Below are 27,129 nucleotides of genomic sequence, written 5' to 3' on the forward strand. Positions count from 1 at the left end.
TGACTCAGAATGCAGAATACTAAAAATTCTGCATTTTATGACGTGACTTTTTGTAGAGCTTGCCTTTTATGCACACTAACAAGGACTCAGATTAGAACAAAACAATTGGAGTTTGTAATGAACAACAATGGCCTCTAAAGTTATTGATACCAGATTTAGTACCATCAGCATGCAACAAACAGTTCCAAAGTAGTGGGTGAGTTTTGTCTCATTGTTTACACACACACAAAGTAACATTTTCAAGATGATTTCAGTGCCCTTTGAGCTGTAGTTTGAAAAGGGTAGTTTTATTGTTATGTTGGAACAGGGAGGATGTTGACATTAAGCATTCTCTCTTCCTTTAATCCATCCTAAGGGGAGAGGGGAGGATTTGTAAACAGGAGGCTTTTTCTTTTGTTTACCTAAAGCTAGACCAAGCAGAGCTTGCCACTAGCAAGTGATCACTTTCACCTTCATTGTAATGAACAGAATGGGCCCAGTCTTTTGGCTTTGAAACTGCATCAGGAGATCTCAGTGCAGCCTCTTCCATCTCTTAATTTAAGCAGCTTCTGAGAACCCTTTAAAGAAATATTCCCATTTGTGCCGTTCCGTGAGCACCTTAGAGCAGTGATGATGTTCCTTGTATGGCGGCACACTGACCAGTTGTAAAGTACTGTGCACACTTTACAGTCCTACATAAGTGGATAATAAATAAGATGTCTCATTGCAGGTGTAAAGCACAGTGAAGGAGATCAAAGCTGTACATGAATACATACACTCAGTGCTTAACACTTAACTAAGTCAACAACAGAGGAAAGGGTTAGGAACCTTTAGAAAAATCGGAGGTGGGGAAGAATTAAAAGAGGAAGTTGGAATTTTACAGAGATTTTATATTGTTCATGACAAAATCATTTACTGTTTTGTGTGGGAGATCGCTGACAACCGTTAAAGTAGTACAGCCTTATCCATCATCTCCAAAATATAACAGACATGCTTGCGGATATTATTTCCTGCACATGTACACTAGATTGGTTTAAACTATGTGCATCTTTGTGGGTTAACTCATCTTAAGGGCTTTGTTTTATGTATGGATTAGTGAACTGCAAAACCATCCTTTAAAAAAATAAAATCTGCTTCTAAAGTTACAGCACAAAAAAGGCCACAGAATTAGTAAATTTGCCTCCTTTTGTTCTTCTGTAAAGGACAAATATTATTAGCCATGTTACATTACTCTTCTGTGTCTTCAAATTGCAGGTAGGCTTTAACCTTACAGGCCAACTTCGTACAAGAGCGAGTTTCTATAGACATGGGCCAGATCATTTCCCACTGTGGAAAAGCCCACTAACAGGTAGACTCCTGAAGATGCCTCCAGATCATTTCCTCAGGGATGGGGAAAAGGTGTGGAGCTCTCACCCCTAAACAAAAGGCAGGAGGATTGGCCTAGAGAGCGTCTGGATCTCAGGGGATCTGCCTATCCATGCAGGGACCTTGTGCTTCTGAAGTCACTCACCATGGTGGAGCTATGCTGACAGGGCTTCCCCTGTTTGCAGCTGCCTTGGGAGCCCTCCCCTAAAGGAAGCTTCCACCGAGTGGAAGGGCTCCATACAAAAAGCTAATTCAGCCTCAGAATTCGTTTGACAGTGGATTTCCTAGTGGTTCCCATGGGAAATAGGGAGAGGTGATGCAAATAGTGAACCCATTTCCACCCTCCCCTTCCAGTCTCTCCCTGCTCACGAACCACTAACCCCACAGAGAGCTCTTCGCAGGGCTTCGGGACAGAATATGTTGCCTTCGAGTTGACACTTCCCCCTTCCATATACCCAAGGGAACAGTCTAGCTGTAAGTTATGCACATCCTGAAGATGATTTATAAAGGACCCTTAACTATGCATTGCTACCAGACATGTAAAAATATCTCCACCACTTCCTAAGTGCCTAAGATATATAATCATAAAGCCAAATCCTGAAGTCTTTGCTTATTTTCTTGTAATCCTTGCTCAGATAAACTCTTCTGGCTTTAATGGAAAATTCCCGGACCAAGCAGTGAGTAAGAGGTTCAGAATTTGGCCTTTTGTTAGCAGTGGCCCATTCTAATCATATGCAGATTCTCCATATTAAACCCAAAAAACAAAAAACACTGTATAATTAATCGATACTTACAAATTTCCTTTTAAAACCAAGGATTACCCACACTGCATAGTCTTCAAAAACTTCCCAATCACAAGTCTGTAATTTTTATCACCCTGAACATTCTTTCCTTCCTTCCTCAGGTTGTATTTGTAAACGTTTTCTTAATTATGAGAAGAAATCATTGCCACATGTAAGCTGCGTAGCCTAATGAAATCATGGTTGTACCAATGAGGCGACACTGCATTTTCTAATACAAGCGTGACAGACAAAAGTACACTAAGTCCTCCATCAATTCACTTTCTACATATCAGAGCTGATTTACTGAACCTTTTTAATACTTGCAGTTTATTGCCATACTCAAACAAAACAAATAAAATACGAAGTGAAGTGGAGTTTGCATACCAACAAAGTTATAAATTCTATCAACATGTCGCTTCAAATGCTTCCATATGTATTTTATAGTATCATTTTAAAAGACATTTTTGATGGAATGTTTTTCAGGGGACACACTTTTTTAATTCACGAAGGCGCATTTCCAATTGTGATTCAATTCCTGATCAGATTACAATTTGTAACTGAGGTAAGAAAATCCCAAATCTTCAGATCTCATAATTAGTGGTTGTATCTCCTCTTTTCTCCTAGAATAGTGGTTTCCTGTCAGATGAATGGAGAAATCACACAGATTCCGTTTGCATTTGTGATTAGATGCACACTGATGACGTGCCATCAGGATATTGTATTAGAATTGGAGCTACTCACAATTCATGGAACATTATGAATTGTATGAGCAAATAGTGACTTTTGGGGGGGCTCTGCCCAGATTCCCACAATTTTTCCTCCTCTTAAAGGCTCTGCGTTGGATTGATGTGTCCTTCTGACCAGTGACAGATAGACAGATCTCATCCAGAGCCAGTCAATGCTGCTTCTAGGGGGGTTGCTGTTATATAACTAACCTACATGCTAACATTCATCTACATTTATCTTTTAGGGATACTGCACATTATTGTAACCATAATTTTCCATACCCATAACCCCCTGTTGTCTGTTGTCAATCCTTGTAACTTTATACGTAAACGTAGGCCTCGATACGGCAACTGAATCTGAGTGGACAGACCTTTGTATCTATTGTAGAGCCCATTTTAATTAAATGAGGGTCCACTGAACAGATCCAAATGCAGGATTGAGGCCCCAGGTTGTAAACTCTTTTGGGTAGCAACCACATTTTTTATGTCTGTAAAGCTCCTAGTGCATCTTGGACAACTATATAGACACATAATAAATTATTCAGTAAAGAAAAAATATTCATCAGGGAGAGCACATTAGGTATGTAATTCAATAGACATGGTGAGGGAAGAAAAAAAATCTATTTGGTTTATAACAGCAATAACAACCTCAGAGTCAATCATTTCCTGGAGTTAATTACCAGATGGGTTAATAGCCTCCTCCAGATGGTCACTAGCTGCCAGGAAATACCCCACCCATCAGTCATTATTGCTTAAAACAATTAGGATACTGATCTGCATTACTCATATTCACATCATATTACTATGAACTAAGGGTACAAATGCAATGGAAAAGCTTTGTCTGAAAAGGGAATAAAAAAAACGAATGTGAAACATGAATGGTATGGAAATAGATCTGTGTTTCACTTGTTGCACAGAGCTGTACTACTGTCACAACCAGATGAATGTAATGCTCATGGAAAGTGTTGAACTGACAGCCAGCAACATAAGGTTCCCCACACTAATCCACTTATGTGCCTCCACACTCTCCTGAGGGGACCATCTGAAGGGGTGAGAGGTTAGTCTCCATGCCAAATCAATTCCTGCCTTCCCTGCTGAGACTGCTAACAAAGAATGTGATTGTTGTGATTAGGTTACCTGACCGATATTAAAAGGACTAAGACTAAATTCCAAGACATCAAAGCACAACAGTTTAGTTTTCGTTCTCCATGGCTTGTTAAAAAACTCATTTAGAGGCTAATTTTTTTCATCTCCAAGTAATAATGAATGAATAAACATGAATACCTGAAGCAGTTTAGACCACAGATTCAGGTTGAACACCTATGTAATATTTCTGTATGAAATGTTAATAGTACCAAGAGAGAAATCAAAGACATAAACAAAAGCTTTTATTTCAACTGTTTGCTTTGTAATCAAATGTTGTTAATAAAGACTAAATAACTATTTCATAAATAATGAGAGTCCAAGTTATCAGAGAACCTCGGGAGTTGCAGGTTAGATCATTCAAATCCATTATCATACTTATCCTTTATCGTTTCAAAGTATACGAACAAAGGGATATTCAATTAAAGTGAAAGGTGAAGAGTTTAAAACTGATAAGAGAAAACAATTTAAGAAAATGACAATTAGCCTATTGAATCTACAGTTACAAGAAATTAATATGAATAGTGAGCACACCCAGAGTTTCTAGACTGAATTTTTAAAATAAGGGATATAACTCTCCTGATTCTGGGCATAAACCAACCCATCCACTGACCGGGCTAGGAAGGAACTTCTCAGCACCATAATCCCGCGCGTTGGTCACTGTTAGATTGGGACTTCTGCAACATGTTCTGCAGGGGGAAAACCTTAAACCCAAGTTTCTGAAAGCTGAAGCTACTGCAGAATGCTACACTTTGCCTGCTGCTAAGTGGAGTATCTTGCTCTGTGCATAGGATACTGGTCTTTCATAACCTGCATTGGCTGTCTGTTGAAGTTTAAGAGGTTGACACTGACCTAGGACTTACCTACTTTGGAAATCACCTTTTTCCCCACAGCGGTCCCACAGTCCCAGGCTGCACTCCGTCACAAATGGTACCATTATTTACATATACAGGGCAACATATGCAACTTAAAAATATAATTAAAAATTGCAAAATTATAAAAATGGCAACGAATGACCTTGCATCAAGAATAAAGCTTAAAACGCTAACTGTTCAAATTTCTCCTTCATGCCACAGGAGAGCATTTGGAAGCCTCCAGCAAAACAGTGTTCTTACTGCTAGCCTCTATGGATATGTCTACACAGCAATTAAATACCCGCAGCTGGACCAGGTCAGCTGCTTAGGGCTCGCGGGGCTCGGGCTGCAGGGCCGTAACATTGCTGTGTAGATGCTGGGGGGGGGGGGGGGAGGAGAGGGGGGCCGGCCCCGGGGGGGGGGGGGGAGGGGGGGGGGGGGGGGTGGGGGGGGAGCGGATAGGGGGGGGGGGGGAAAGGGGGGGGGGGGGTGGGGCCTTGGGAGAAGGCGTGGAGTGGGGCGTGATAGAAACTCAGTGCCTATGTCCCAGGCCCTGCACCCCCCTAGGGATGGCCCTGGGTGGGAGGGTCCCAGAGCCCACACTCCAGCCCAAGCCCAAACAGCTACACTGCAATTTTTAGCCCTGCAAACCTGAGTCAGCTGACCTGGGTCAGATGTGGCCATGCCATGGGTCTTTTATTCCCTTGACGACGTACCCTCTGACTCCCTCACACAAAGGACTTTAAGGACCTATGATATTGGTCTCACATACTGTGGAAGTGACAGTTTCACTACAACCAGTGGGGCTAGGGGCAGTGAGACAGATGAGTTGCTGTACAGCCTTTGTGAGACTGATAAGGCTGTTGCATGCAGATGTGTAGATACCTCCCTACCTATCCACAGACATGACATGCTTTTAAGATGATTGTGGGGCCCAGACAGATGTGTGCCTTATGACACCACCCTCCCCCCCCTTATTTGTGATGTCATTTAAACCTGTTGCACCACTGGCTCATCAAGAGCAGAGGTATGTAGAAAGAAAGAAAGAAAGAAAGAAAGAAAGAAAGAAAGAAAGAAAGAAAGAAACTGACTGAGATGATCATTCTTTTTATAAGGGAGAAAAAAATAAACACTACCATGTGGACCTGCTGAATTCTTGCCAGAGGGCATTAAATGTCAACAAGTCTAGTATATTTCCTAGTCAAAATAAACTTTAAATTCAAAATGATTAACCCTGATGACAGTGGCTACCCCTTTTCTGTATATTGTTGTGTTGGACACACCACTCACTGAAATCAAATCATTCAACTCTGCTACATGCTAGAGAGTGTAAACTCAGAAACTGAAACTATGCCTGGCAGCCAGCCTTCTATATCAGAATCCACTTTGGACAGATCTGCTCTTCTCTCTCCAAGGATGAGGTAATCTAATAAAAATGCACATCCTGCCCAGAAGAATTTCAAAAGCAGTATTTCCTATCATTTATTTCTGATTGTGCAAAATCCTTAATACTTATAATGAGAACATTGAACAAACAAGCTACCAGGAGTGAAATGTAAGTACCCACGTTACAATTACCGTTTGTCAAAGGGGTCCAAACCCATACCAGATTTCACACTTTATTTGCAGGCTGGGCAACAGCTGTTTATCTTGTATTGGTTCAAAGACTTATATTCATAGAATCATAGAATATCAGGGTTGGAAGGGACCTCAGGAGGTCATCTAGTCCAACCCCCTGCTCAAAGCAGGACCAATTCCCAACTAAATCATCCCAGCCAGGGCTTTGTCAAACCGAGCCTTAAAAACCTCCAAGGAAGGAGATTCCATCACCTCCCTAGGCAACGCATTCCAGCGCTTCACCACCCTCCTAGTGAAATAGTGTTTCCTAATATCCAACCTAGACCTCCCCCACTGCAACTTGAGACCATTGCTCCTTGTTCTGTCATCTGCCACCACTGAGAACAGCCGAGCTCCATCCTCTTTGGAACCCCCCTTCAGGTAGTTGAAAGCAGCTATCAAATCCCCCCTCATTCTTCTCTTCTGCAGACTAAACAATCCCAGTTCCCTCAGCCTCTCCTCATAAGTCATGTGCTCCAGACCCCTAACCATTTTTGTTGCCCTCCGCTGGACTCTTTCCAATATTTCCACGTCCTTCTTGTAGTGTGGGGCCCAAAACTGGACACAGTACTCCAGATGAGGCCTCACCAATGTCGAATAAAGGGGAATGATCACGTTCCTCGATCTGCTAGCAATGCCCCTACTTATACAGCCCAAAATGCCGTTAGCCTTCTTGGCAACAAGATCACAGACCTGAAAGGACTGAGGGGGTCTTTACCCTGTGTGCTTTTTTTTTTTTTTTTTAATGAAGTCTTTTGTCCATTGTCCCAATCTAGATAGAAAAAACCTCAGTGTGAATGTGGTGGTTCAACTGCAGGCCACTAACTCCTGTATAAAGCAATGTCAGGCCCCAATCCTGCATCGGGATCTGCTAGTGTGGACCCCTGCTTCCATGGGACATCATACTAGTGCAGGGGTCTGCTATTGAAAATCCTGATGTGAGATTGAGGACCTTAATCTCTTACTCACATTGAGTGATACTGGTCTGAGAGGATGGTAGCTTAAATGGGACTGAAATATTTATGTAAGAGGATGCAGTGTTCTGTTCTTCTCTCAAAAAAACCCCAACACCTCCCCGCCCAGTCCCCCTTCCAAGACACAGAAGGGAAAGAGATTATCAGCTATTTAACTAATGCAGTCACATCCACACTGGTTGATCCTTGTGTCCATGCAGGGACCCAGGGCCACACACAAGCACAAGGATTCACCCGCAAAGATCTGACTGCAGGGTCAGGGCCTAAATGTATCTTCCTGCTCCTGCTGTGAAACACAGATCATAAAAGTAAAGCTACACAGTGTTTGCAATGCACCAACATCAAAGTTGTCATTGCAGCCTTACATTTTGAATTTCTTCATTTAGGATTATAGTGTCCATCCTAAAAGGGCCATTAACATAGGGCCCAATTATTCTCCCACACTAACTCCCTCAAACAGTACAATTAAACCAATTTTGTTTGCATTTAATAGCAATTAGATTTTTAAAAAATATACGAAAAACATAAAAGACAAAGATTGTAATTTCTTTGGGACAGGGACCATCTTTTCATTATATATGTGCACATAGTGATTAGCACAATAGGGCACCAAGACCTGTTGGGGCAGTGGTGGGCAACCTGCGGCCCATCAGGGTAATCCGCTGGCGGGCCGCAAGACAGTTTGTTTACATTTGCATGGCTGCTCGCAGCTCCCTTAGGCTGCAGTTCACCGTTCCCAGCCAATGGGAGCTGCGGGAAGCGGCACAGGCCGCAGGGACGTGCTGCCGCCACCTAAAATAGATCATTTTGGTAACTTCTGTTAAATGAATTTGGTGGTGTTAGTCTTGTTCTCAGTGGACAAAGTATCCACATCAAAAAATCCACAACCCCAGCTGGCATACACATTGGCCATCTCAATAAAGAGGTAAAAAAACCTGAACTATTCTCTTACCCACACACTATGTTGTTTCTCCAGATAAGGGTTAAGTCACACTGGCAGGGCAGTATAGAGAGGATTATGTTCTATTTACTATATTTTTAAAGTCCGTAGAACTATGAACCTAAGATGTCTTTATATAGAACTAGAAATGGACTGATTATAACATTATTAACAAGTAACGTAACACAAAGTCTCTTGGGGTCCCCTGGCTCTTCCTAAAGTTTACTCTGGATACACACAGATAAAACAACACAGGTGCCTTGTACTCGACCTACAAAACAGGCAAAATGGGATAAACTATGGGAGCCACACGATTGATTTCAGCAGTCTAACAAGTGTGCTTGGGGCAATGAGATTATGTATTGGCTATCAGAATCAGTGGAATGTGTCAGTGTCAGTGTTAGGGAGTTACTTGTCAGTTTGATGATCAATTAATAAATCTGAATTCAGAGCTTCCATTCAGTTCATACTCTAAATATGGGGCATGTTTGCAATGATCTCACTGACCTTGAATTCAATTTGGACAACAGAGAGCGCCACATACAGCTTTATAAACCAAGTCAGAACAACAGCGACCCACAAACACTAACATTCTCCCACACTGAAAAATTACCTCAATTTTCTTGGAAACAAACAGTTCCAACATCACTGTCTGCATGTGCCAAGTTGTTACACACTCTAAGACACATTCTCCAGACCAGGAGAATCCAGCAATGCTGACACAGAGCAACAATGTCTAGCTTTGGTTGGAGATACCACAAAAAAATAGTGGCAAAACAAGAGGCATGCTACGCGGTAATGTACAGCTCTGGAGCATGCTTTGCTGTTTCCTTTGTTGTCTCACCAATATGCATAACCCCCACTTATTTCATTTATTTCCTCCCTCCCCCTTCCCCACCCCTGATCTCCAGCATAGCAGCTCCTGAGTGACAAACAGCCACAGGTATACACCACAGTCAGTCCTCTGTGAGTGTGTGTGTGCATGGAGGAAGGTAAGAACTGGGTCAGGTGACAGGATGAATGCCATCCCAGGATATAGGAAATACGGTGGTGACCATGCTGAAGGGATGGTGTAAGCCCATATTAAGCTTGTAAGGATTAGATTTTTAACAGTAAATGTCAGTAAACGTTGATTTTGCTGTGCACACACACTGACAAAAAAAAATATTTCCATTGATAAATAATCAAAGATTACAGATAAGCAAAGTAAGAAGAATGCTGCTTGAGGAGTTCTTAGACTCAAAATCCAATTATTTAGATTTTTGAATTCAGTTTGTTACCTGAACTACCCAATGAACAGTAAAAACAGCTACCGGTATGAGCTGTTGATTTAAGGATATTTACTTTGTATCTTTTGACATGTGATGTTGACAATTTGTGTTTAAATGGTTCATAAAGCTTTAACCTTTTGAATCTCAACATCTACTGTCATTAAATAATTGTCTGGTGCCCTCATAATTTCCTGCAACTGTGAAAATTTAAATTGATAAAAATAAAATAAAAAATCTTAAAATACATAATTTCGCACAACTGTGAACATTAAAATAGATAAAAATCTAAATAATGGTTAAAAATAAACATCAACATCATCCATCAAAATTATAAAAGAATAAAAGTAGAATTCTGCCAAGCCTATCTATATTGCATGTTTGTAGCCCAAGCTGAAAAAAGAACAACAGTTTAAGAACCCCCCACATGAATCTTAACAGGGATTCTGCATTTAAAAATATTGGGGAGCTTGTGTGGTCCAATCCATCTGCGGTATCCTGGGGCTGGTAGATCAAGCTAATGCCTTTTGCTAGACAGAGGGTGAGGATGAAAGTTTCTGTCTCTTTTTGGTGTTGCATGGATAGATTTTGTTTGACTACCTAGTACAGAACTCCAAGTATTCAAAAAAAAAAAATCAGTCAGACCCCCCCCAAAATCATGAGACTGGCCTAAAAATCATGAGATTTAAAAACTAGTAAGATTTTTATTTTAAATTTCCCTTCTGGTTTCTGAGCCACAATTTTCAAGATTTTCTCTACAACCATGGAGGTGAGAAATTTCCTTTAAAAATAAATAAAAGCTGATATTTTCATATAATAATCTGACTCCAGGAGCTAGGGCCTTGAGTGAATGACCAACTATCACAACACTCACAAATAAAATTAAAGGAGTTGACAAAACTGACTTCATGTGGGAGGGAGTTGGAGAAAGCAGTATTCTTCCCCTTAAAGGGCCTGCTTATTTTAAATGCATATAATCAGGACATGCTCATAGATTCGAAGGCAGAAGGGACCATTATGATCATGACCTCCTCTATAACACAGGCCATGGAACATCCCCAGAATAATTCCTAGAGCGTATCTTTTAGAAAACCATTCAATCTTGATTTTAAAATTCTCAGTGATGGAGAATCCACCACAACTCTTGGTAAATTGTTCCAATGGTTAATTACTCTCATCTTTAAAAATTCATGTCTTATTTCCAGACTGAATTTGTCTAGCTTCAACTTCCAGCCATTGGATCGTGTTATACCTTTCTCTGCTAGACTGAAGAGCTCATTATTAAATCTTGACACCTTCTAGAAAATGACCTATGAAAGAAGAGGAGATCAGGACTATTAATTCAGAGCCTTTCTCTCTTGTCCAATTTACAGAGTTCTGGGATAGAAACAAGAGCAATGGGCAAAAGGTGGAACTAAAACATGCCCTCTCATAATGTCATGTATGCTTCAAAGGGATATAGAAATTGTCATATTGGATCAGACCAGTGGTTCATCTGGTTTAGTATCCATCTCAGACTTTAGTGACTTCATTTATACTACTTCCCTCCGTTTTTGTAAACAGATAATTGCTTCATCTGGCAATGAAAACCATAAAACCCCAAGGGTATCTCATTATTTTGGCCATATTTGCAGTACTTCACACAGATTAAACATATTTACACAAATGGCAGAAGGAAAATACTCACCTATGTGAAAAGTGGAGGCCTCAGCTGTGAATACTGTTTCTGTCATATTACTTAGAGTGAGGTCTTGATTATATATGCCATATGTACACCTACACCTTCCATCTTTATTTACTTATGCTCACTGTTTTTTCATGATTGCTTTTTGACAGAAATACACGACTAGTGGTTGAAGGAAATGCAATAAATATAATCCTTGGATTACAGCAAAGCATTTCATACTGTGGGCTTGCCTACATGGAGAGGTAATGTGCTCTATGGAAGAGTGATTTCTAAAGCACACATGTTGCACATTAATTGGTCTGTGTAGACCTTGCCAGTGCGCACTAGTGGTTCCTAGTGTGCTTTAATGTACCTTTAGTGCTCACCAGCAGGGTCTACATGTACCAATTAATGAACAACACATTAGTGCATTTTAGAAATCACATCCCCATAGAGTGCATTACCTCACTCTGTAGACAAGCCCTGTGTCTTACAAAATCTTACTTACAAAATTAATGTGAATTGGCTAGGATAGGAACAGTCATGTGGCTTGAAAACCTGTCAACAGGAAAGAAAGGGTTATGATAAATGACAATGGTACAGAGTTATGGGGAGATAGCTAATAGGTGGTGCAGGGATCAGTGTTAAATCTGGTTTTATGTAATGTGTAAATTTATGATCTGGGAAAGTGAGGAAATAGCATGTTTATGAAGTCTTCCGATGCTACTAACCTGTGAGAAGTTGCAAACAGCAGTCAAGACAGAAAAATCATACAAAGGGACTTAGATCAGAAGGATGGGAAGAATCCTTGGGAAAACAACATCTTGGAAAAATGCAACCTAATATATATTGGGGAACCCTATATATAAATACAACCCAAATATATTGTGGGGAAAATAATCTGAAAAACTCACACACTATAAGAAGGAGAAATGTGGGACAAACGAGTACTAGTGAATGACAGATTAGACATTAGCAATGTAATATGGCATCAAAGGCAGCCAATGCAATTCTGGGTACAGAGATCACCTATTGAAGGTGATCGTCTCTCTCTGAACCCCTTATGCCACATTTACACCTGGAATACCATGCTCAGTTCTGGATCCCACATTATCATACAGATATTGGCAAATATAAAGGTGTTCAGAGAACAAAAAATATCAACAGGGGAGGAGGGACCGAGCTTGAAGGAAAGATTAAGAGACCTAAGTATGTATAGCTTAGCTAAGCAATTGCTAAGGGGAGGGCGGAAGATAATGATGATCTATGAAGATTTGATGGTGGGAGATTAATTATTTCATTGTTACCAACTTTTGTGATATTTGGTGTTTTCCTTAAAGCCCCAGCTCCTGGACTCATGTGATTATGAGAATCTCCGCATTCCTTATAAATCAATCAATCAACCAACCAAAGCATCTAGCTCCCATATGTGGAGACAAGCTTGAAAACGTAACCCAAGTACATTCTAAAGGCTCAGAAGCCAGAAGGCAAATAAAAAGAGCCCAAAACGTATTATTTAATTTAAATCTCATGATTTTTAAGGCCTACTCATGATTTCTGAATCTAAGGATTGGCAATATTTTTATTTAGTGTCTTAATGGGGTGCATGAACTAGGAGTAATGGGATGATATTATAAATAGGAAAAGTTGGCAAAATAATAGGAAATACTTCCTAACAGTGAGGTGTACTGAATAATCTTTTAAGGAAAGTGTGGTGGGGTGGCTTGCCTTAAGGACCATATTGCTTAGTGGTCTCCGCACTCCACCACCTGGCATGGCCCGTTAAGGGTTTGGAAGGGTTCATTAGATATAGAGAGATCAGAGGGTATGTCTACACTGCAATGAAAAACCCACGGCTGACCCATGCCAGCTGACTTGGGCTCTAGGACCCTGCGAGGTGGGAGGGTCCCAGAGCTCAAGTTATGGCCCAGAATATAGAGAACGATCCTTTACTGGCAAGGAGAACTTCTGGAGCACTTAATAGTTTTTTCCATCTCTGACATTCTGCAACAGGATGCTGGCCATGTAAACACAGGCACAGCCAGTGTAGCCCTTTAAGGCAAGGAATTCTGAGGATTTAGTTCTGGGTCACAACTGTTCGTGAAAGCAAGGCAGGAAATAAAAGGCATGAATTGTTCTTTAGTCACAGAGAGATCAGGGATGAGGAAAGAGCTGGTGTGAGACTCTTCAAAATGTCTGGCAGAAGAGCAATAGCCAAGGGTCTAGAGAGAGACATTACTGCAAGCCCAGCAGCTCATGCTAGATGCCCAAGTCCAAGCCTGCCTGACCCCGTGGGTCTGAGGTCAGCCAGCTAGCCCAAGCCACCCCCCCAGGCAGCAACATCCATACTGCTTTTTTTATGTGCTAGCTTGAGAAGAACTAGCAAGAGTCTATCAGCCCACATTGGGAATCACACCTCCCAGCTGTAGTGTAGATATTCTCTGTTTGTACAGCACCTAGCACACCGGGGTCCTGGTCCATAACTAGGGCTCCTAGGTGCTATGGTAATACAAATAAATAATAATAAGTAACAAGTTTTAAACATACACAGATAAATAAAAGATTCTGCCTTGCACCTGAAGCTTCTGCCACGAGTATTTAATCTATCAGATCAGATACTGAACAACGCAAGCCTCACTATCACTTTGTGCAAAACACAGCATAGCAGAGGTTTTCAATATAATTCTTATGAAGTGGAAGTTTAGTTAAGAGTCCATTATCTTATGGGGCATAAACAATAAATTATCGTAGAATCATAGGATTGGAAGGGACCTCGACAGGTCATCTAGTCCAGTCCCCTGCACTCATGGCAGGACTAAGTATTATCTAGATAATTCCTGACAGGTGTTTGTCTAACCTCCTCTTAAAAATCTCCAATGATGGAGATTCCACAACCTCGCTAGGCAATTTATTCCAGTGTTTACCTACCCTGACAGGAAGTTTTTCCTAATGTCCAACCTAAATCACCCTTGCTGCAATTCAAGGCTGTTGCTTCTTGTCCTATCCTCAGAGGTTAAGAAGAACAATTCTTCCTCCTCCTTGTAACAGCCTTTTATGTACTTGAAAACTGTTATCATGTCTCCTCTCAGTCTTCTCTTTTCCAGACTAAACAAACCCAATTTTTTCAGTCTTCCCTCATAGGTCATGTTTTCTAGACCTTTAATCATTTTTCTTGCTCTTCTCTGGACTTTCTCCAATTTGTCCACATCTTTTCTGATATGTGACGCCCAGAACTGGACACAATACTCCAGTTGAGGCCTAATCAGCGCGGAGTAGAGTGCAAGAATTACTTCTCGTGTCTTGCTTACAATACTCCTGCTAATACATCCCAGAATGATGTTTGCTTTTTTTGCAACGGTGTCACACTGTTGACTCATATTTAGCTTGTGATCAACTATGACTCCCAGATCCCTTTCCACAGTACTCCTTCCTAGACAGTCATTTCCCATTTTGTATGTGTGCAACTGATTGTTCCTTCCTAAGTGGAGTACTTTGCATTTGTTCTTATTGAATTTCATCCTATTTACTTCAGACATTTCTCCAATTTGTCCAGATCATTTTGAATTATAATCCTACCCTCCAAAGCACTTGCAACCCCTCCCAGTTTGGTATCATCTGCAAACTTTATAAGTGTACCCTCTATGCCATTATCTAAATCATTGATGAAGATATTGAACAGAACTGGACCCAGAACTGATCCCTGCGGGACCCCACTCGTTATGCCCTTCCAGCATGACTGTGAACCACTGATAACTACTCTCTGGGAATGGTTTTCCAAGCAGTTTTGCACCCACCTTATAGTAGCTCCACCTAGGTTGCATTTCCCTAGTTTGTTTATGAGAAGGTCACGCGAGACAGTATCAAAAGCTTTACTACCGCCCTACCCCCCTGCCCCCCCGCCCGCCATCCACAAGGCTTGTTATTTGTCAAAGAAAGCTATCATATTGATTTGACACAGTTTGTTCTTGACAAATCCATGCTGACTGTTACTTATCACCTTATTATCTTCTAGATGTTTGCAGATTGATTGCTTAATTATTTGCTCCATAATCTTTCTGGGTACAGAAGTTAAGCTGACTGGTCTGTAATTCCCCAGGTTGTCCTTATTTCCTTTTTTATAGATTGGCACTAAATTTGCCCTTTTCCAGTCGTCTGGAATCTCTCCCATCTTCCATGACTTTTCAAAGATAATCACTAATGGCTCAGATATCTCCTCAGTCAGCTCCTTGAGTATTCTAGGATGCATTGTATCAGGCCCTGGTGATTTGAAGACATCTAATTTGTCTAAGTAATTTTTAACTTGTTCTTTTCCTATTTTAGCCTCTGATCCTACCTCATTTTCACTTATCAAAGGGGTAGCCGTGTTAGTCTGGATCTGTAAAAGCAGCAAAGAGTCCTGTGGCACCTTATAGACTAACAGACGTATTGGAGCATGAGCTTTCGTGGGTGAATACCCACTTCTTTTTATTTGCATCCGATGCAAATGCAAAGTACTCCACTTAGGAAGGAACAATCAGTTGCACACATACAAAATGGGAAATGACTGTCTAGGAAGGAGTACTGTGGAAAGGGATCTGGGAGTCATAGTTGATCACAAGCTAAATATGAGTCAACTCATTTTCACTGGCATTCACTATGTTAGATGTCCAATCACCACCAACCTTCTTGGTGAAAACCAAAACAAAGAAGTCATTAAGCACCTCTGCCATTTCCACATTTTCTGTTATTATTCCCACCCCCCCCAAGTCCTCAGGGCAAATTAATCATTAAAAAACGCTTGCTTTTAAACCATGTTTTATATTTTAAAAGGTAAACTCACCTGAGGTTCCTTCCATGGGGTCATGGTCTTGGGTAGTGGCTTGGGAGGGTACTTCAGTCAGGCTGAGAAAAAGATCTTGGCTGCTGGGGAGAATGGAGTGCTGGGTGCTCTCCGCAAGCTCGTCCTCCTCCTCCTCCTCCTCTTCCCCATCCGCAGAATCCTCAGGTGTGGCTGATGAGATTACCCCCGCCTCGGAATCCACGGTCAGAGATAGGGTAGTGGTGGCGGCCCCCCCTAGAATTGCATGCAGCTCAGCGTAGAAGCGGCATGTCTGCGGCTCTGACCCGGAGTGACCGTTTGCCTCCTTTGTTTTCTGATAGGCTTGTCTGAGCTCCTGGACTTTCACGCAGCACTGCTCTGAGTCACTATTGTGGCCTCTCTCCATCATGCCCTTGGAGATTTTTTCAGAAGTTTTGGCATTTCGTCTTTTCGAACGAAGTTCTGCTAGCACTGAATCCTCTCCCCATATAGCGATCAGATCCAGTACCTCCCATATGGTCCATGCTGGTGCTCTTTTTCGATTATCGGCCTGCATGGTTATCTGTGCTGATGAGCTCTCTGTGGTCACCTATGCTCTCCTGTGCTGGCTAAATAGGAAATGAAATTCAAATGTTCGCGGAGCTTTTCCTGTCTACCTGGCCAGTGCATCCGAGTTCAGATTGCTGTCCAGAGCGGTCACAATGGTGCACTCTGGGATAGCTCCCGGAGGCCAATACCATCGAATTGCGGCCACACTAACCCTAATTCGAAATGACAATATCGATTTTGGTGCTACTCCGCTCGTCGGGGAAGAGTACAGAAATCAATTTTAAGAGCCCTTTATTTCGAAATAAATTGCTTCGTTGTGTGGACGGGTGCAGGGTTAATTCGATTTAACGCTGCTAAATTCGAATTAAACTCATAGTGTAGACCAGGCCTAAGTCAGTCCATCAGGGTGCTTAGCAATGGTATGGGAAAAGAGCCTGCTGCGCGCACGACAAACCTTCGCACAGTGGCTACAAGTCCACTTGCTGGATGAAAGTTGAAGCATACTCTGCTTCCTGGCTCACCTGCGAGCCTCAGCCTGGTCTGTCTGATGGCTCTCTGCAGTGACTGCACCAGTCTTAGCCCAGCTTCTCCAAACTGAACAATTTTGGGAAGGATTTTCCCGCATTGTTAGTGGGAATGCTGAATTCCTTGAGGCCTTGCTTCACCTTGTTGATGTATTGGAGCTTTGGCCTTCCTCTGCGTCGCGGGCAGTTCTTAAGTTGACTGTACAGCACAGCGTTCGGCAGACAATCTTGAGGCCTGTGCTCCACATGCCCCAACCAGCGAAGCCTGCAAATGTCCAGAGTAGTTTGCATAGACTGTAGGCCGGCTTTCTCAAGGATCTCGTTATTGGTGATCCGTTTGTCCCAAATAACTCCAAGGATTTTTCTAAGATAGCGGAGGTGGAAACCGTTGAATCTCCGCGCCTGCTTGGAGTATGTTACCCAGCTTTCACAAATGTAAAGGAGGGTACTCAGGACACAAGCCTGATAAACAGCCACCTTTGTGTTCAGGTTTAGCAACTTGTTGCTCCAAATACATGAGGTAAGTTTGCCAAAGGTAATAGAAGCTTTGCCGATTCTAGCATCAAGTTCCCTAACAAGGTTAAGTGAGCTGGTAAGAATTGAGCAGAGATAGCAGAAGTGATCCACGTTGTCCAGAGCTTCATTAGGTGACTGCCTACAACATGCATGTATTAATATATATATAAGCTCAGAAGAAAACAATATACTTAGTTGTCTATGGGCATTTTAGCTCATTTCAAATAGGGTATAGTGGAGACTGTCCCTTTGTTTCTATTTGCTGTGTACAAAGGAATTGTCATACTGGATCAGACTCGAAATCTACCTAGTCCAGTACCCTGTCTCCAGCAATGGCCAGCACTAGGCACTTCATAGGATAGTGTAAGAACCCCACATCAGAAAGATGTTGGATAATTGGCCTCCCACGTTAAGTTTTATCCTGATCTCTAATAGTTAGTGACTGGCTTCAGCCCCGTAGCATGAGCCCTGCAAGCAACAAAATATCCTTTCCAAAATTTTTGTTAGCAATAAACATAACTCTGGATATTCTTGTTATCGCTATACAATTTCCAGTCCCGCTTTGAATCTTGTTATTTCTTGGCATCAACAACTTCCTGTGGCAATGAGTTCCACAACCTAATTACACATTGCATAAAAAGTATTTCCTTTTGTCAGTTTGGAATTTACCACCTTCCAGTTTCATTGAATTTCCCCTTGTTCTTGTGTTCTGACAGGGAGAACAGAAGCATCTGATCTTCCTTTTCTACATCATTCTATTTTGAAAAAAAGGAATTTCCCCACTTTAACAGTTTCATATCTGCATAGCATGGAAGTCTTACAGAACAGATTTCATTCTTATGGTCTACGTGTAAGAAGAGAGAGTTAGGCAGACACCCAAAATGAGTTGTGCATAGTTTCCATTAGATTGTGCCCCCTACACAACAGATGCTACCTCTCCAGAGTGAGAAGAGACTATCTGTAGCTATACCTGAACAGATACTGTTATTACAAGGTACACGCCATTGTTGGGGGGTTTTTTTTTTTTTTTGGTGGAATTTGCTTTTTAATGTGATAGATTTCAGGTTCTCAGACTGATTTCCTAAATGCAGATCATCCAGGGACACTTCCAGCTGCTGGACTTGCTCCTGCATCAAAATACAGAGTTTTTGGCAGGCAAAAGTTGACACTCTGTCCAACATTCTGAGTGTAGCAATAGACCCAGTGCCTGCAATTTATCGTCTTAGTCACCATTCTTCTAGTCCCATGACTATTTATGAGATGATTTTTAAGCATAGCACTGAATTTTGGCTAGAAGACAGTTGGCTATTTGGAAGTCTGAGACAGTCCAGTTGATTTTTCACTCTTAAGGGACTTGATGTTGTCGAAAGGTTTATTACCCCTTCAGATATTGTCAGTATAGATCCCTCACACTTAGGAGTACTAATGCGCTCAGCTCTGAAATTCAGAAACTTCTGCAAGGCAGTGGCTGCACACATGCCCCCATGCAGGACTCACTGTTTGGTGCAAGGTAATACCATGCAAAGAGCAACAGCTCCAACCCCACCACAGTTTGTTTTGGCCATAACAACTGAAGGAATCAAAATCGTCAGGGCTTCTCTTCCTTCTCCCTTGTCGCTGACTCTTCTCCCATCTTAACCATGAGTTTAGACTGAGAACTTTTAATTGGTGTGTTTTGTAAAAACTAAATAATATAGCAGTTTTCTGGTGTATTTGTTTAGTAACTATCCTATTGTGCAATCAGGTCAATCCAGTCCATTCTACACCCTTTGTTTTAGTTGACAGGCTATTATTCCTGAGGGCAGACCTCAAGTATGTGGGTTCTAAACACTATGGCTGGAAACAGCAGAAGATGTTTTATAGAGGAGTATATGTGCATGGCCTGTATTGCCTGGGGGGATGACCATGCTCTGAAAGCCTGCTCCATCTGACCAGTGTAGTCCCTTTTAGCCTCTCTATAGATAAAAGAGGCTCCACCAACTACCTAGCAGTGGCAAAAGCACACCTCAGACATTCAAGTGTCTATGTGTCCTCTACCCAGCTGAGCAGCTTCTAAAGGCACAATCTCCACAAGAAATCCAGTCAGAGCTCTTCATGTGCACTATATCAAAGCGTGAGTAAGAGAATACGTGGTCTTTCTTTATAGCATAAGATAAATTCTTCCATTTGGAAGAAAACCAGCATCATTTCTGTACTGCATCTCTGACACAATATTATGCACAACATTTGTAGATCAGTTCCATCTTCTGTTGCTCTGGTGGTGAGGTCCTACTGTAAATTCATATTTCTGTAGCACCAGATACAAATGTGGAGCACCAGATGTGTGTTTATTCTCACTATTATCCATTATATTGATAATGATGCTGTAGTGAGTCAAATATTTTTATTTTGGTGTAAAAGAGTATATTTGATCCCATCCTACTAGGTGAGAATGTAATTCTCGGATAACTATGGGCTGGCCTTCACTACGGGGAGATCAACACTGCTGCAATCGATGCTGCAGAGATCAATATAGCGGGTCTAGTGAAGACCTGCTAAATCGATGGCAGAGCGCTCTCCGGTCGACCCCAGGACTCCTGCTCCCCAAGAAGACTAAGGGAAATCAACCAGAGAGTGTCTCCCATTGATGCAACACAGTGAAGACACCGGGATAGGTCAACCTAAGTGACGTCAACTGAATAACATAGCTGGAGTAGCGTAACTTAGGTCGACTTAGCCCCATAGTGAAGACAAGCCCTATGTCAAGGACTTGCACCCTGAATAAGCAAGAGCACAGGCAAGATCAACATTACTAAGATTTTGGACAACTGAGCTGTGTGCATTCTGCAGCACTGTTTGTATTGCAATTTTGAGTTACAAATGAAGTTGCATCACTTCATGCTTGTAATTGTGTGATCCAAGCTCCAAGGGAACAGTTTGACTTGGAAGTATGGATATTCTTTGGGAGAGTATCTACTTCTTGAAATAAAGGGGCCTGTGAAATAAATAAAATACCAGCTTGTAGAAAATATAGTAGAAGATGTTCACAATGACTGCCTTTTGGGGACCCATAGTAGCAGGCTTGGTGCAGGTACTCCGTTTCTGTTAAGACTGCTCTGCAAAGCCACTCCCCAAAAGCCTATTTCCTTGCTCATTGATGTCCACTGAGAGAAGGCAACAGAAATTCCATACTTTATGGTACCATGAACATTCTCTATGTCTCAAGAGCAGCCTTAACAGAAACGGAGTACCTGCACCAAGTTATATTTGTGTAACAGAAAAGTTAACTCATTCCTGCTCAATGTTCCACATAGGCATTGTGCCTATCATGAAAACAAACAAAAATGATGACAAGAAAAAACGCAACAAGATGATTATGCCTTGCTGAGCATTCCTGAAACTGTTTACTTTTTCCCCATTGTGACATTCTATTCCTTGGGGGAGCGTCCTTTAACCCCCATATTCCTCATTTTTATATAATCGTGATTTTACATATAAAGCATGCCTTGTAAGGTATCAGGGGAAAGGTTACGATCTGCTGAAAGTCATTTCTCTATCCATATATGTATATCATTAATGCATATGAAGTCATGAGAATTGTGTTATATGGTTGTCACTAAAACATGCTGTAAGTTGGGGAATCAGCCAGACATTAGCTCTCCAGAGGCAACAGCAAAGAAAGTAACCAACACTGGGGCAGGGCATCAAACAAACCATCAACAACCATTGTGCAGCAAGGGAGTTACAATTCAATGACTCACCAGCACGAGGCCACACCAAGGGAATTGCTCAACCTTGCCTGGAGGCTCAGCGATACCCCCCAGACATGCCTGGATTTGTGCGCCCCAAGCACATGTGACTAAGAGTAAAAAAACAGAACACTGTGGCCACATGCTGGGCCTTTCTCCTTCCCCCATCTATGCTGCAAGCAACAAAGACACTCAGAAGAAGACTGAAGACTCCAACAGAGGAGACTGGCCCAGGTTTAAGGGACAAACCTATATATTAAGGACTGCAATATCCAGTGGGGTGAGAAAAACTGCTTAATCTAGATCGGGGTGGGCAAACTATGGCCCGGGGGGGTGCATCTGGCTCTCCAGACGTTTTAATCTGGCCCTCAAGCTCCTGCTGGAGAGCGGGGTCTGAGGCTTGCTCCGCTCCAGCCAGGGAGCGGGGTCAGGGGCTTGCCACATTCTGCTCGGCTCCCAGAAGCAGTGGCATGTCCCCACTCTGGCTCCTGTGTATAGGGGCAGCCAAGGGGCTCTGCATGCTGCCCCCGTCCCCGCAGCTCCCATTGGCTGGGAACCACGGCCAATGGGAGCTGCAGGGGTGGTGCCTGCGGACAGGGCAGCACACAGAGCCGCCTGGCCATGCCTCCACGTAGGAGCCGGAGCGGGGACATGCCGCTGCTTCTGGGAGCTGCTTGAGATAAGCGCTGCCCAGAGCCTGCACCCCCGACCCCTTCCTGTACCCCAACCTCCTGCCCCAACCTATCCCCCTCCCGCCCTCCGAACCCCTCGGTCCCATCCTGGAGCACCCTCCTGCACCCCCAACCCCTCATTCCCAGCCCCACCCCGGAGCCCTCACCCCAACTCCCTGCCCCAGCCAGGAAACCCCTCACGCATTCTGGTATAATGTATATTCCTGGAGTACAGTGCTGGGAGCTGGGGGGAGGGGGAGGATTGGGATGGTGCCTTTCTCTGGGTGATTCATGAGTGGCTCTGGGAGCATTTATGCAATCTACTAGGTGTTGGGCTCCACATGCGGTTGTGCTGAGTGATAACAGCACCTGGAGGGGTTTGCTGTTGGTCACTAGCAAGGCATTGTGAGAGATGGCCCAGGCTGGAGAGAGTTCAGGGGGCACATCGGTCCCATGCTGCACACCGGGGATCCCATCAGACCTATCTCTTCATTGAAATGTCTGCAGCTATAGATGGAACGAGTTACTTCACACTTCCTTAGTTATGAAATGACCAGCCATACCCACTGCTAATAGGGGACTAGGAATCATTCTTTTAAGAGATGCAAGTATGGACTTCCTAGAAGAGTTGTCCAAGACAAACTATTCCTGTTGTGCGTGTGGACTGTTCTCTTCCAACCCACCTCCCAATATAAAATGATGTAGTGCCAAAGCATACTAGGTGATTTACAGTCAAGCAGGGTAAGACAACAAGTTTTCTGGACCCAAAAGGTTACAATCTAAGGGCCAAATTCCACCCTGCTTATACCACCCATGCAGCCTCATTGAATTAAGGGTTGGATAATTAGGCAGGGGCATTCCTGTAGGGCCCTGACAGCAAGGACAACAAGATCAAACTTGATGCAGTAGAAAGGAGGGAGGTGGTGCAAGGATTCAAACAGGACTGATGTGTTCACTCCAGCTCGTGTGATCACTTGGCAGTCCCATGTGAGGCCCAGATTTCAATGGGCATCAAGCTTGAACTGCCCCTAATTGCGGATAGAAAATATACAAGCGCTTCTGAAAAAGACAACTGTCTGCTGCCCTGCTTCTACAAGGTAACGGTCAGTTTAATGAGAGCAGTGGAATGTAGAGGCAAAATGGAGTGGTCAGGTTTCACCCTGGAAAGGGAGGGGATGGGCTCACAAGCACTATGTGTGGGCACTTGGCCCCAGCCTAGCCAGCTGTGTAGTTTGTTTTTCCTTTGTAACCTTGTCTGATTAAAAGATCACGTTGATTCAGTGCAAAGACAAAAGCTCAGTCTTCCTTTACAAGGCACATTCCAGTAGATTACAAAGGCATGTCTCCTCTTAGTAACATTATATATATGAGGACATTGGCTCAATTTTTTTCATATGCTGCTAGATTTATGTGCAATTTAACTAGTTTATAAAATACCTAATAAAAAGACTGATTCAAATACCAAGATTATGAACCTTCATCATTTGCCATGAAAATAACCAAGATTTAATTATATTAATTTTCCTGGTTTTAGTAAATATGAGTTGAAAGCAGAACTTGAAATGTGAAACAATAATATTTCATTGGTTACTTGAATTCCATTCCACAACAAGTCTACTTGCAGCTGAAAGAAAAGCAGAGGGAATAGACACTTCATAATCACATAGACTTAACAAATAAGTTGAGTTTGATATTTCAAATTGCCCTAATAATATCTAGAAATTGCTCTGGTACCAGTTCTTATCTGGTCACTGTTTGCAAAAACTTGCTTTTTCCAGTACAAATCTAAGTGTTATATAGGTTTCCTTCTGCTGCATGTAATTTCCATTACTAGGAATTACAAATACACAATAAGATCTGTCAAAAGGAAGGTACAGTTCTAAAGTCCCCAAATTCTACTTTAACTGAACATTAACATGAAGCTTTACTTCATCCACAATATCCATTGTTGTGAAGTGTCAGCAGGGAAAATGTTATGAATAGTCTTAGGGCTTGATTCTCCACTGCTTGCCCCTTGTGCAGAATGGCTGTAAAATGTTAGCATTTTGATTCAGAAATGTTACATGACTATACAAAGGGCAAGGCAGTGGGTAGTCAGGCCTTAGGCAATATATATTCAGCCAACATTCAGTTAGTCAGCCAAAATTATAAAAAGAAGGTTGAAATACAGCTGGACTCCAGTGAGTACATAGACTATGGGAACTGGTTTTGCCTTTTGCAAAGGTGAGAGTAGAGACGGCTTGAAGCGTTACGATTTCCAAAGAGACAGTGTCTGTTTGGGTGCTGGAAATGTGGGGCAGTGTGCTCAAAAGAGCCATTTGCTATGAGCTCCTCACAGTGCAGCCACTCAGGCACTCTGGGTGGTTCGGGTCATGGCCCCAAGCAGACATGCTCATTCTGGGCCTGATTCCCCAATGCCTGGTGTAATCATTTGCACCTGTGCTAGTGGGTGTGAAATGCTGCTATTCTGATCTGATGCATTTCACACCCACTTTGCACAGATGTCAGTGAGTACACAAAGTGTAAGGCAGTATAGAACCAGGCCCTCAGGGTCCGCTACTGTTGCCAGCACCACTAGCTAGCCTGCTCACCACACACAACATGTGCATTCCAACAGAAGGCGTTTGCCCCCAACATGGTTGAACACGGGATTAGAGAAGTGAGATCCCTGTGCCCTCCTCACACACTACTGCACCTGAACAGGTAAGCACCTGCCTTTCCCAACCTGCTTTGATTCCAACAAGAGCAAATCTTGCTCACAGGATAGGCTGCTTCAGATGAACTGCCAGCCTGTTGCAGAGACATTATTTAGATATTCATATATTTTTAAGGGCCTGAAGTTGCAACCCTTATATTGAATAGCCCTACTCGTGCAAGTGGTCCCACTGAATTAAAAGGGACTAAGCATGTGAGTAAGGGCTGCGACAACATTTCTTTTCTTAGGGCCTGTTAACTGACAGTTAACTGTATCCCTCCAAAAGGCCAAGGAACATTATGTCTAGCACATGCAAACAGACTTTGCTCTTTTTGAATGGAGAATGGTGTTATATGCATGATTTACAGTACATTACATAAGGGAATAACTTGTAATGCAGCATTTTCTTACAAGAAACAAAAAAGACAAGATGAAACAATTACCATATAACTGCAACCTTCAAAGAATGTTTATAAAACTCAGAGGATCTCTCCTTTCACAACAAAAGTGAGCTGACAAAACATTTGATGTTTAAACTTGTCAGCAAATATACGATAAATAGTTAAAGCTTCAAATGTACATATTACTTGTACATAGGCACCAGTTGTACCAATGATCACAGTTTACCTTTACACCCAGTGCCTCTCCGGAAATGACAGACACAGTCACACCATTCTTGGAGGGTTTGGGGACGTCTTTGTTTTTCAGTTCTTGGTATTGGGGTTCCACCATTTTCTCTGAACTTTTCAAATTGACCCAGAGTTGCAGAGCATGTGCTGGTTCCTCTGAGCAGAGCATCTCTGCATGAAGAATACCCCGCCCAGCTGTCATCCACTAGAAAGATGGTATAGAAGGAACAGAATTCACAACATAGACATTAAATTTTAGAAAATGGAGAAAAGAAAACACACTTGAATTTCATTAAATGGGACAAGTTAATATGACTAAAGCTTTTGTCTGGTTAGAAGACTGATTAGATAAACAATAACCTTTCCTAACATTTAGTTTATCTATTGATTTCAAATGTTGAAGTGCAGCATTGAAACAATATAATTTATTTGTTAATCTATTTTACTAGAGATTTTAAAAAGCTAAAATATGAAGTTTCCCACAGTAATATGGTGTAGTGGGAATTTATCTAAGCATATGACAACAGAGTGCAATACAGTGGCTGAGTTTAAAAGCATCCAGTTACAACTTCTCTTAGAAAGAGGAGTAGTGTTCCTCAACTGCAGGCTCTTCACAAATTCAAACGAAAAGGCAGAAGTAGTTACTGTTTAGGATTAAGATATCAATGATTCCTTTCTGCCCACTTTCCCATACCTGTAAATCTCCTGGGTTCAATATACCAGCATGTCCACAAAAATCTTCATGGGCCATAGAGCCACCATCTAACAGGTAAGTTACCTTGGAAGAATGAGAGACAGATGAAATTGTTATGCAAAAGCTCCCTTTTGTTTGTTTTGTTTTTAACAGATAGAGATCACAACAGAACCAGTCTATTCCACTGTAGCAGAAACCAGAAAGTTCTAGTAGCCCAATATTGACTCACATGGCCACACAAACTTTGATGTCAAAATTACCCATGTTGAAAAGGATTAAGGTTTTAGGATCAGCACTGCACCTTTTTGTTCTCAGCCTCTCACTCATTCCTCTTCTTCTTCCATTTCTCTTTACGGACCTCTCCCACCATCATGTTTTCCTTTTCTCCCTTTTGTTTTTCTTTCAGCATTCCTCTTTTTGGTCTCAATTCCAACACAAAGGGAAACTGCAGAAGAAACTAATCAAGGCTCTATCTTCTGCATAGCAGTGTTTTTGCTGTGATGGCAATAAGGAAAAAGTAAAACCAACTAAGATTATCATCACTGCAGAAGGCACTAGGGACAGTGCCAAAGTGCAAGCCTTGGTCAGTTTCATCTGCAAAGACAGGCATATCAGGGTGTAAGCGGGGGAATGGTCCCGCTATTGTGAGGAACTTTTCTGGCTTATACACTACCCTGGTGAAATAGGCTAGCAAAAGAATCTGAGTCCTCACTCCCACTTCCTTTACCCAGAGGCCTGCCTAACCTTGAGGGCTCTCATTCCACTCTCTGGAGTGGCAGAGTCCTCGTAACCCTGATAAGGTTGAGCCCAGGATTCCTAAAGGGCTCAACCCCCAACCTTGTAGTGGCCACTTAGGCCAGGGGCTAGGGCAGGGGTCAGCAACCTTTCAGAAGTGGTGTGCCGAGTCTTCATTTATTCACTCTAATTTAAGGTATTGCGTGCCAGTAAAATATTTTAACTTTTTTAGAAGGTCTCTTTCTCTAAGTCTATATTCTATAACAAAACTATTGTT

General features: G+C 42.3%; 1 protein-coding gene across 1 annotated transcript in view; it reads right to left on the minus strand.

The window, feature by feature from the left end:
* LOC112103821 (pirin) overlaps nucleotides 1-27,129 on the minus strand; it is a 92,746-nt gene that overhangs the window by 28,380 nt on the left and 37,237 nt on the right. Inside the window, exons 4-5 of the mRNA XM_026648159.1 lie at nucleotides 26,118-26,201; nucleotides 25,422-25,628 (exon numbers count right to left, since the gene is read on the minus strand). Of these exons, the coding sequence (XP_026503944.1) occupies nucleotides 25,422-25,628; nucleotides 26,118-26,201 (291 nt within the window). The remainder of the gene's footprint in view (nucleotides 1-25,421; nucleotides 25,629-26,117; nucleotides 26,202-27,129) is intronic.

This window comes from Terrapene carolina, unplaced genomic scaffold (genome assembly GCF_002925995.2).
Source record: "Terrapene carolina triunguis isolate 2854851 unplaced genomic scaffold, T_m_triunguis-2.0 Scaffold22, whole genome shotgun sequence".
In the NCBI taxonomy this organism is placed as follows: Eukaryota; Metazoa; Chordata; order Testudines; family Emydidae; genus Terrapene; species Terrapene triunguis.